Raw genomic sequence first — 12628 nt, forward strand, 5'->3', positions numbered from 1 at the left:
TGGTGGGGTTATCCATGAAGATGTACACCACCTTCCCTCGTAGCTGAGGTAGGAATGACTTGAGGGCCCAGAAGACTGCTGGGAGTTCCAGGACATTTATGTAAAGGTCCTTTTCATCCAGAAGTCGGAGGGCCCATGCGTGGGACTGCATGGTGTGGGCCCCCACCCTTCCAGGGAGGCGTCTGTAGGTAGCGTGGCCTGGAATGGAGGCATCTGAAAAGGAACTCCTTGCAAGAGATGTGGGCACACTCCCCACCATCGTAGAGCATGTCGGAATTATTGGTTGAGTACAATCTTGTCCGTCCAAGTGACAGATCTGCAGCCACTGTGCATTCAGGAACTCTTAAAGAGGCCCCATCCAGTGCCTGCAAAATGGGACGAGGTGGATGCAGGAGGACATTATGCCCAACAGCGACTTGATGGGGCGCACTGTTCAGTTTGTCTCATACGACAGAAGCTGCACCTTCCCCAGGATGGCAGTCACCCTTTCCTCCGATGGGGGCAGTCAGGCATACAACCGTTTTGAGATGGGCACACATGAACAGAGCTTTCTGCAATGGATCCATGGATAAATGGAGAATCCAAGATTCGTCAGAAGGTGGCCTTCATGGTATGAATTGCCAGTGTGTGGGAGCGGATGAGTCAGTCGTCTAGATAAGGCTAGACATGGATCCCTTTGAGGCGCAGACGTACTGCTACCGGAGCCAAACACTTCGTGAACACCCTTGGTGCAGACTTCAGGCCGAAGGGCAGGGCCCTGGACTGTCAGTGCCGTCCTTGGACCACAAACCGCAGGAACCTTCAATGTTTAGGGTGAATGGGGATGTGAAGGACGTCCTGCAGGTCCAAGTTCACAGGGAACTCATCTTCCTCCAGCTGGTGGAGCAATTGCTGCAACATGACCATCCTGAACTTCTGGTTCTTCAAATATTTGTTGAGGTGCCTTAAGTCTAGGATTGGGCGCCACCCTCCTGACTTTCTGTGCGAGAAAGTATCTTGAGTACACTCTGGATCACCGGAGGCGCAGAGGGAAGGGCTCAATCACCCCCTTTATTAATATGGCCTGGTCCTCCTGCAGCAGTTGGGCCATGTGCAGTTCCTGACCCGCCACTGGAGGAAGGCAAGGACACCTTTGTTGAAATTCCAGGATGTGCCACCGATGAACATCCAGCCAGCACCCATTTGTCTGTGGTGATGGTCTGCCACTTGTCACCAAAGTTTGCTAGCTGGCCAGCCCAATGGAGTACAAAAGTAGGGTCAGATTCAGGCCTGCTGTGGCGTCTGCACCCTGTGGGCGATGACAATTCTGGCCTCCACTACAGTAGGCTTGTGAGCAGCCTCTGTAGGCCTACTGGGTGGAGGAGAGGTAGGGCTGACGGAACTGGGTGGTGAACCCCTTGGTGATCTGCTGGACTCCCCCCCCCCCCCCCCCCTAGCGAACCAAAAGGACGACAATCTGCTATGCTACAGTGTTCCCAGTGAGCAAGCCCTCTGTTTCTGTCTTAATGGCCTGCAGCATTTTGTCCACCGCCTTGTCAAACATATTGTCCATCTAAGGGCATGTCCACGACCATGGACTGCACGTCTGCCCTGAAATTTGTGGCCTTCAGCCAACCCTGCCATCTGAGGGCCACTCCATAGCCCATCTGGCAAAAGCCACAGTCCGCAATATCCAAAGCCACTGTGATGGTGTAGTCAGAGGCCACTTTGCCCACCTGGAATAGAGGCAGGGCTTCCGCCATCTTGTCCTCTGAGAAGAAATCCTGGATTTCCGACCTTATACCAGATCTCCCTGTCATAACGGGAAAGGATGGCCAGGGCATTGCCATCCCTGACAGTGGAAGCAGTAGTGTAAATGATGCGCTTCCCCACCATCTTTCAGGCCCAGGCTCCTGCATGTCCAATTGCCTTCGCATTGCCTCTGGGCTCCCCAGCACTTAAGGGTCTGTACCTGCAACCCTGAAGTCCCTTCCCTCTGCACTCATGAGCCACCCACTGGCACTTCTCCCCTTCACTCTTTCCCGCACTTGGGCGATCTGAACAACACAAGGCCTAGTAAGATCGTTATTTAGTCCTTCCTTTGTTCCCTCACCCTGTCTTGTCACGCCTAGAAACACTTATGTACAGGCGTGTTATAAATGCCACATAATATCAAGTTTCTTACCCTCTTGGTCCGGAGGCACCAATGACGAGGATAATGGGTTTGAAGAGCGCTTCCTGGCGGAAGCAGACACCACAGAGTCTGGAGAAGGTTGTGAACTCAAGCATCTGGGGCCAAACCCAGGACCCAGCCTGCTTCTCTTGGTGGGAGCGGTACTAGGTGTCTACATCAGAGCCAACCCTTCCTCCCAGACATCGTCCAGCAAATGAACAGACATGACGGTCTTCCGTGAGGACTTAGCATTGAAAAAGGATCCCTTCCTCCTCCTCCTCCTCCGGCAACAAGTTGGAGAGCGGAGGCCCTCAGAATCATGGCATGAAAAAAGCCAACCTCACCAGGGATGATGCCCGGAGGTCTGATCTGCACCTAGTGGCTCCATATCAGCTGGGACCTAGTCATATTCATCTGTATGCATTGCAGTAGTGTGCGTCGGTGCCCGTGTTGGTGTGCGGTGGCAACTCCCCAACCAGTCACAGGCCTCTGGGGTGGTGCCAGCTACTGTGTTTTCGGCAGGCGTTTCAGCCCTCAGGGGCTAGGCTGTTGCCTCAGCCAGGTATGGCTAGGGAGGCACCTTGGTCTTGGAGGACTTGACCTAGGACTCCTCTGGGCTGGTGGCCTAGGAGAACCATGGACCTGGTCAGGCACCGGGGCAGCTGGTGGTCTCTGTTTTATTTCCGGCACCAAGGTGTGGAGGGGCATCAGAATGTTCAGTAACTTGTCCTTGAGCGCTAGTGGAGGTTTGAAATTCGCAACTGCCAGTGGCTCCAGACTAAAATGCCTGAGTGTTCCAAAAGGTAGACCAGGCTCCCCTCGCGGAGGGCATGCCAGACAAGTCCTCCTCCTTGGTCCGAACAGTTGCCTTCAGGCAAGTGGTTGTCATCGGAGCAGGTATATATGCGTGGGGATCTTCTTGGAGAACCCATCAAACCTGCTGGGGACATCCTCATCGGCCTGGGGAGAAAATCCTTGAGAGGAAGCAGCTCCCTCAATTTCCCTGCATCCTTCAAGGAGGAGGAGACGATGCGCACCTGCTCACAGACAGGTGTATCCTCCGTAGTCATGGGCGGTGCGGCCGTTGCAGCAGGAGGACGTGGAGGCAGAGCCACTCATGAGGTTGCTGTAGTCCTCACCATAAACACCACAGTAGTAACGGGCTGCTCCGTCGCTGAAGTAATGATGGTTGTTGTCTAGGTGGAAGCAGATGAGGTTGCCGATACCGTGGTAGTCGATCGGGCAGCTGTTGATGGATTAGATGTCTTGGAGGACGGAGCCATCTTCGACGAAGACAAGGTCTTGGACATTGTCCTGGGCCTCTCCTTCAAGGGCTTGTCCCTGGAAGGAGATCTATGCTTCGATGGGTCAGGGACTTCCTCGTGGAAAGTATCCCCCTGCCCCAGCTGGCAGGCTCACTGTGGACAGAGACTGGTACCTCCCGAACTGGGTCCCACGGCCGCAGCGTGATGTTTTGCCAATTTTGGATCCCCCGGAAGGGGCATCCTCAAAAGGACCTCGACCTCTTCTCAGTGAGTACAATCATTGGACCGGCCGGTCCTGGACGAGGCCTGACTGCGCCCGGAGGCCGCATCACATGTTTCCCATGTTGAGCCACGCCGCCAACCTGCGGTAACAGTCTTCTTCGTCTTCATCGGAAATCCACAGCATATCTTTCGTCTCTCCCCATCGTGGTCTGGATGCAGGCAATGTAAACACTTGAGCTGCTGATCCTCGATATAGATGTTCGATGGTCCACACTTCACACAGAGCTTGAAGAGACGGCGACTCCTCCAACATCGTCGAGGTGTGAAGTAGGCCGAAGCCTGGGCATTCGAAAAGTCGAAGAGAAGATCGGCAATGAAAGTGGATCTTTGCCGATAAAGGGACCCAAACGGCTGGTAGTCAAATTATGGTCGGCGAAGTGTAAAACCTTTTTTTTTTCCCCTTTCTTTTTTTTTTTAATTTTTAGAAAAAAGCCTAAAATCTATACGAAAGAACTCGAAATAGAAAGAAAAGAGCAAGATCGGAGTATGCACAACACTAACATGGGGTAAAAATCTAAAGATGGTCACCAGGGGTAGAGCTTAGGTAGACAACTGTCATTGGATGGAGGCAGTATGACCAAAAGGATAGTGATTGGTTTAGAAGGAATGCAGTGGCAGCGAATATTCATGAGCATGTGAATCCATGCCAGACCCCATGCTGGAGAATAGCCTTTAATATGGACTTATGAAAGTGCAGAGAATGAGAGTCGAGTGCATAACTCTGAGGGAACAATGGGCATAGTCAGTGACTGGGAGGAGTCAAAGGATATGTGGGGCTGCAGATAAGCAGACTCTAGATGCAGGTGGGCAAATAGGGGAATATAATTTCTGGTAGGACCGAAGTAAAGTGGTTAGGGGAGCTGGATCTAGTCCAGAGCTCCTACTAATAAGAATTTAGGGGCAAAGAAGGGGAAGATTCAGAGAACATTTGGAATGTGGATTACATAATATAACCCCCTAGGCATAGTAGGAGTTTTTTCTGATGTTGCTACTTTGGGCTAAGAAAGTATGGGATCTTTGCAAGAGGCCAAGATCTCTATGGGAGCATGGAGATTTGTGAAGTGGGGTGATGAGCTGCTCTTGCTTCGCACCAGCATCAAAGCTACATATGGGTCACACTGCCAGTGGATTACTAATGTGAACTGCATGTTATTGAGTAAAGGGTTAACAAAAAGCAGAGGAGAATTAGTAAAGGCCATTCATTCACTTCTCTTGTCCTTTCCCATTATTGCATTTCCAAAGACATCCCCCAGTGTATCTAATTTGCTTAGGCGCAGACTTCAGGGGCAAACGGTAATGCACACATCTGCAACTTCCTTTGCTAAAACGGTTAATAGACCCAATTACAGTGAATTTGGGGAGAGTCCTCCTAGTGAGTCTCAAGGGAAAAACAAGATTTGGACTAAAGCAGTACTTTGTAGGTATGAACATTAATCTTATTTCGAGTTATTGCCTAGTAAAGTCAGTGCCTGCTGTCGATGTAGAACTGCAACAGCACAAAGTAGTTTAAAAAATGTTTCACCTTTTTTTTATAACACAATGTCAGTAAATATTCCAAAAGCAACATTTTTTTTAAAAATATGAGAAAACAAATTTAGCATGCTAGATTAAGTCATGGTTTCCTTTCAAACCAAAACGGAAAGGATTGCATCATCTATTATCTTACCTTTTGAATAGCACAAGCACAACTACAATGGATTTGGAATTTTAGCTAAAAAAAAATAAATAAAAAATAAATAAAAAACCTTTAAATACATATTGCAAAAGGCCAAAAGAGAGCAGCAAAAGAATTAGTGAAAAGGTCAAGAGAATTATGTGTCAAGGGGATATTCCTGCCTCTTCTTTCAAAGTGGAGAATAGTTCTTATGTAATTATCCATCTCTATAAAAAGACCCCTATCAAAATAGCATTTAATCAAATTACCCAAATGTCCCAATTAATCCAACAGAAGCAGACTGTTTCTTACCAGGAGAAATGATATAAAAGAAATTCTTGAATTCATCCATCCAGACCTCAGCAAGCCTCCGATTGTTTTTATTAATGATCTGGCCAGTACCTCCAGGGAAAGTGTATGGCGTAGCTTTGCGGAATACGTGCCCCACATGAGAGCATGTAACAATTTCCAGAGTACCGCCACACTGCCAAATCTAGACAATAACAGAACAGTCGTTACAATACACCAACTTTCACAATATCACTTCATCAAATTGGTTCGTTTTCTGGAGCAGACCACCACCTAATTTTGATGTGGGTGGGAGGTAAGGACAACATTGCAGTCCTGGTCTGCAAGTGTGCTGCGTGGTCTGCTGTGCAGTATTTGAACATTTTCCACCCGAGATGGATGAAGACATCGGAACATTATACAGGATCTCCATGGAAGTCTGCTAGCACTTTTGGAAGAGAAAGAGCAGGCAGAATCTATACGGATCCCTTCCTCTCGTCTCATATCGAAATGAGATTTGGGCTGAGATACTGGGGAAATGCAAAGAACATATTTCTCGAGCCTTGTCTGTGCATATTTCAACATAAACAGGCAATTTAACGGGCCATTCACAATAAGGGCACCAGTCCTTTGCACTTAGGAAACTGATTAGTTTATCTTCAAATTTACAGTGCGATTTATTAAGGAGTTGCATCAAAATGTTTGTGGTAAATGTGCTTATTAGCATGTAAATATTTCTACTTCTACATTAGTCATTTTTTGGTGGTGTGTGGTTCAATGTTCAGAGCATTGGGTTTAACATTGCATACATGCTTTTAATCCCATAGTAATTTCATCTCTTTTTGGTCAAGTAATGTTCGACAGTTTGCTCAGTTCCATGTGATTACAACGTAAATTGGAACAAAAACCTTTTCATGACCCTAAAATAACGGAAAATAGCGATTTCTTTTTAGCCCCCGTTTTCCTCGGTCCATAACCCCACCCCAAACACCTCACAACCAGTTTTATTCCCTTAGCACACCCCATATACATTTTAAATACTTTTTTTTGTTATTTTAGGGTCATTTAAAAAGTTGTTCATTATTCCAAAATCGTTATTAACACTGTATACCACTTGGCTCGACTAGAAAAGTGATAGTTACCCGTATTCCTAATCATTACACAACTTGAATGTTTATTTGTTAGTAAATAACTTTGTTACTAGCCAAAATTAAAAAATCTAGGAACGTCACGTACCTGAATTTAGAACTACATATTAAGCACTGTCGAGACTGAACAGTAGGTACTTTCAACTCCTTCATGGTTTTCAGAATAAATTAAGGCAACATTCTCCATTACCTTACTAGCACAACACGCAGCTGTTAGTCTCAGACACAGCAACTGTAACCATAGTCTCTTGCACACGACTCTTCCCATAAGCTCTTCGGAGCATTCCCTTTGCAAAGCCCATGAGCACATACATATTATAAGAAGGCATTCACAATTACACCCCAAATAGCATTTTAGGGAACATCAATGGGTGCACACTGAGTTAAGCTGGTCAACTCAACTGCAATAACATTTTTACAGTGAATTTCAAAGAGTTTGTTATACCATCATTTTTTTTTACAGGCCACTAGCCATGGCCTTCGGCCGTATCCACCGTACATGTTCCCCCAATAGGTTTCTTTTTGACCCACTAGGAGGCCACGACACTATACATGTCTTTTGGGCCTAATAGCCAGTGCCTTTCGCTGTGAACACTATCTTTTAAAACACTAAAGGGCCACTAGCCATGGCCTACGGCTGTGCCAACTGTCAATGTTCACCCAATATGTTTTTTTTGGAAGCACTGGGTGGCCATGGCCTTCGGCAATGGACACTACACATGTCTTTCTGGGCCCACTAGCCAGTCTTCGGCCCTTGCCAGTGAGCACAGCATTTGGCCATGCCCACTGTATATTTTAAAACCCTACCGCCTACTAGCCCTAGGCCACGTCCACTGTACACGTTCTCCCAATTTGTTCTTTTTGGACCAGCTAGGTTATATTAATCCACATTTTTCCCATAACTGCGGCAATATTGGTAATGCACTACAAACACTTACGGTTATCTGTAGGTACCCTCCGCCCACAAATAACTGCAGTTCTCTGTAAAAATGGTGAAAACAAAATCTTCCCTGCCCGCCCAGGCACTCACCAAGTGCCTCCTACCTTTGACATGTTGCCCCCCCATCCCCCTCAACTCACCCCCCTCCCTCATGTGACACTTCAAATCCTGATCAGGGTTTCTTGCATACCCGTTTTTTTCCTTGTGCCCCCACTCAGAAGCAGAGAAGCACTTTCTACGGCAGCATCCTTTTCACACCAGCCTTCACAAGCCCAAGGGCCAAAACATGACATGACTAATTGGCCTTGAAGGAGCAAAATGCTGAGGATGTGACCAACAGCCTGAATCATTTTCTAGATGCAATTGTCTAGCAGGTGACTGTGTCCTGTCCCAGACTTGCACTTGGGTGGGCAGCAGGCCTAGTGAAGAAGGACACAGTTGCCTATGTCTAACACATACCGGCCTTCAGTATTTTTGCACATGCTATGGAAGACACTACCTGATTTTTCATGCCTCTCAGGTTTCTTTGGGGCCTTCTAGCCATTGCCTTGGGCACAGAAATCCATTACCTCGTGCGTAGGAGATGCGATCACAGCATTTTAAATTTAAACTCTCCACATTTCCGTGGGATTCCCCCCGATAATGGCAACAAACTACACATACAGAGGCATTGAACCACCCATGCCCATGAGATTTCCCCGGTATCCTCACGAAAATGTTTTGACATCCCAAACTCTTCCCTGTCCTCATAGGCACTCCACCCTTTTCATGCCCCCCTCATATCCCCAACTTGATTCTATTGCTTTTTTCCTTCCCGGCCATTACCCCCTATCACTGTTTGGTTAGTTTGATGCATTTTTTTTATCTCCGAGGTGGAATTATTTCAGGGTTTTGTTGCATTACATCTGATCATCTTAACACTTTTTTTTTTACTGAATTTCACAGGATTTGCTATACCATAGTTTCCTCAGAGCCCACTAGCCATGGCCGTCGGCTGTGGCCATTGGCCATGGCTGAACATGCTGCATAGTTTGAGGTCTCACCAGCTATGGCCTTCGACCGTGGCCTATGGTCGTGTTGCAGCAATATTTTTCTTTGGTCCTACTAGCCATAACCACTGCCCATGGCACACCATTAATTTGTTTCCAAACACCCATGGCTCCTGGCACAGTAGATGTCGGCACTGCAAATGTATAATGTATTAACTCCTCATTCCCACGATAATTTCACAGTAATTTCCAAAAACAAAGAATAGTGGTTTGCCGATTCCTACGAAAACAGGAAACATTGCTCAGAATTAAAAGTATTCAGCATCCTCACAGGTACTCAACATGTGTGCCCTTTTTTTCCAGGTCCCCTCATTCCACTCAATTGCTTTTTTCCTGCATAACCCTCTGCCATTACACCCCCAACCATCTCTCACTGATTTGTGTGATGCACATTTTTCTGTGCACAAGTCTTTCTGCGTTGCCATAGTAATCTTGTGTGATTCCCGCGGTTCTCCCCACATACCCCATAGATTTTCTACGAATAACTGGCTTCCCAACCCACCCCCAAATTCCCAACATCTCATGGTGTCTTCTTTCGCACTCCCAACCTCTAGCCTGATGTGAAGGTTATTTTTATTATTGTGTTTAGTTACTTATAAATCATACAAATATAACATTTAATACAACTGGCTTAATTTTAGATTGAGGAAACAATTTATAATACAATATACATGAAAGTATAAATGAAATACAATAAAATGAAATAAAATAAAATAGAATGTACCTAAATGTATGTCAAAGTGAAAAGGTCTAATATTCTCTAAATTAACCTATAATACTCATTTCAACTACCATGCAGCCTCCTCATTAAAGTGCACAATGCTTTTTCAGTGCAAATCATTCAGTTTATACGATTTGCTTCATTTCAGAGTTTTGTGTAATGATTTGTTTTCGCTATTCAAGCAGTAATGCCAAAAGTTGTCCACCTTAATACTGGCACAATGAGCTACAAATTTACATAGGAGGTTCATATACAAGGTCCCTAGATTCCTGCACGTCAATACATGTCTTGCATTTTCGGATTTCAAAGATATTTTACAAATTAAATACATTTGTCTCTGTTGGGAGATACAACTCGGAGTCCATCATCATTAATACAGGCAGTTTACTGATACGAAGGAGAAGCAGAAATCTGTGTACCTGCGCTGAGAGAGATAATAGCAGATATTGTCTGGGTGTCTTCCTATTGTGGGTAACAGCCATCAGATTATATAACTTTTTAGTTTCGTGATAGGGTCATAATTCAAAACCTGATCCCAAGCATCAAGTCTTTTTTCAAAGACGGTCCTTTGTTCATTTATAGCTACTGCCCCAGTCCGGACTCCAGACGATTAAATTCAACAGTTCGGGCAACCAGATCAGAGTACAGATCACAATCACATTTTTTAGCGGTTTCGGCCATCTCTTCAAAGCCACTGGAAGAGAGGTCAAGCCCAATTCCAAACTGAGGAGTTCAACAGATGGTGCCACTCCAAACACTTTCCTCCAAAACGTCCCTTCAATCACTTAACCAGTTGTAGTCTTTCATTTATAGGGCATCTGTATCATGCAACATGGAAGGGCAGAAGCATTGTTTATATATTTATCTTTTTATATATACCAATAAATGTCACAATATAAATTCAGTTCAGTTTTTTATCATCATCATACACAATTATATAGTATGAATTCATAAAACAATTTTATTCAAAACAATTTATTCCAAATTCAACTCTCACACATTCATTCCTACCGTCCATTCAATTTCACTTTCTCATAAAAATGATACATATCACATCTATCTTGCTGAACTCTTGGTCATTATGAACAATATATAATTCTCACACTGAATTGCCCTCCACCTGACTGTCAGATGGTTCTGTGTATAATCAATTTCACAGATGTAATTGTCTACACATGTTTCGGTTGTTTGCACTTCAACATTCATGTCCACTTGATAATGCAACCTTCATCAGGACCATGGTAGGAATGAATGTGTGTGAGTTGAATTCAGAATAAATTGTTTTGAATAAAATTGCGTTATGAATTTATACTATATAATTGTGTATGCTAGTAAAAAAATAAACTGAATTTATATTGTGACATTTATTGGTGTATATATAAAAAGATAAATGTATAAGATGTGGCATCCACTATTCTATTGGTCCACTATTGTATGTTCTCAGAGTATTTAGCCTGGAGGATCACGGATTTAAACCAGGCACCCCTTTGTCTATAGATGCATTGTTTATATAGCATCAACATACTCGCTAGACTGTATCCAGATGATACATTACTCACCGTAATCGTATTTTGGATGCTTGTAGCTGCTTAGATTCACATGCTGTGCATAGGCTGACATTTAGTGGAAGCTGCAGAGTATTAGTTGTTGTTGTTTTCGAAACTCGAAAAGGGACGTCGACAGGGCGTGCCAGTAATACTATCCCTAGTGTGACGTCCACTGTATCCATGATCCCTCACGCATCGAGGTCCCTCAGATTGTTATTTTTCTGACATGAGGTAGCATGAGGTGTAGCACGAGTACAGTTGTATCCAAGCAAATACGTATCAGACAAGCTCATAAGCATCCATGCGCCTTCTCTCCGAGGGGAAGACGGGTGGGCACATGTGAATCTAAGCAGATACAAGCATCAGAAATATGATTACGGTGAGTAATGTATCCCTTCCGAGGCTTGTGGAATCTGCTTAGATCACATGCTGTGCCTAGATTAGCGAGCAGTGTTAGGAGGTGGGATGTGAGAAGGTTCAGGAGCAAATAAATGTCTTAGAACAGCGTGTCCCACTTGTGTATCTGTCTTGGAATGAGTGTCATTGCAGTAGTGCTGAGTGAAAATATGTATTGAGCTCCATGTAGCTGCTTTGCAAATGCCGTCTAAATGCACAGTTGCATGAGAAACTTGGTAATTTGTTATTGACGTGGAAGGAGAAAAACATCTTGGATGATGTGTGCAAGTTTCTGCACCCTAAATTCCCGTTTCACCCCACCATCTACTTCTGCCTAAAGTGCATAAGAGTTTAAGCAGACCCCCGGGTAGACCAATTGTGACATTATGTGGGGCTGTGCTAGAAAATACCACTAAACTCATTGATGAAACTTTGGTGTACTTTGTGACTGCATTACCCTCATATTAAGGGACACCAATGTTTTTTTAAGCGGTGTGGAGGGGATACCTTGGGAATCAACAGATTTGCTCACAACACTAGATGCAGTTTCCCTTTATACATCGATTAAACATGCAGACAGACTTAAAGCATGCCAGCAATTTCTTTACACCAGATCAATTAATTATTTAGAACACAGCCAAATGATTTTAGAAATGATTCATCTTTGTCTGACCAACAATTGCTTTATTTTTTAACAGTTTTTTATTCAACTAAAAGGTACTGCCATGGGCACTACATTTGCCCCCTCATATGCTAACCTCACCATGGGCTGGTTGGAGAAGTACGTGGTGTGGCATCCCACTAACAGATACACGGCCAAAATTGTTTTGTGGCTACATTACATTGATTATCTTTTCATCATTTGGGATGGTACTAACACCAAGTGGCTCAACTTTGTTAAAATACTAAATGTTAATGAGCTAAACTTGAGCTTCACTGAAAATCACAGCCAGACTAATATTGGATTTTTGGATATCCAGGTAATCGCATCTCAAGGAGAACTTGTTACTGAGCTATACAGAAAACCCACTAGCTCAAACATTCCTTTACATGCTAATAGTAGCCACCCTACAGCTTTGAAATTGAGCATTCCGTATGGGGAATTTGTCAATGTACGACGCAATTGCTCCAAGATTGGACCGTTTGATACCGAATGCGCCTTTATGGCGCATACGTTTATACTTAG

The 12628-nt window shown here is 44.7% G+C and overlaps 1 protein-coding gene across 3 annotated transcripts in view; it reads right to left on the reverse strand.

Annotated features, from left to right (window-relative positions):
- Positions 1 to 12628, reverse strand: part of GALNT1 (polypeptide N-acetylgalactosaminyltransferase 1) — a 1063390-nt gene that overhangs the window by 217126 nt on the left and 833636 nt on the right. For all 3 annotated transcript variants that reach the window (XM_069620546.1, XM_069620547.1, XM_069620548.1), the window contains exon 8: positions 5666 to 5846. In XM_069620546.1, coding sequence (XP_069476647.1) covers positions 5666 to 5846 — 181 coding nt within the window. The remainder of the gene's footprint in view (positions 1 to 5665; positions 5847 to 12628) is intronic.

Source organism: Ambystoma mexicanum, chromosome 5q (genome assembly GCF_040938575.1).
Source record: "Ambystoma mexicanum isolate Mex_15411 chromosome 5q, UKY_AmexF1_1, whole genome shotgun sequence".
Classification (NCBI taxonomy): Eukaryota; Metazoa; Chordata; class Amphibia; order Caudata; family Ambystomatidae; genus Ambystoma; species Ambystoma mexicanum.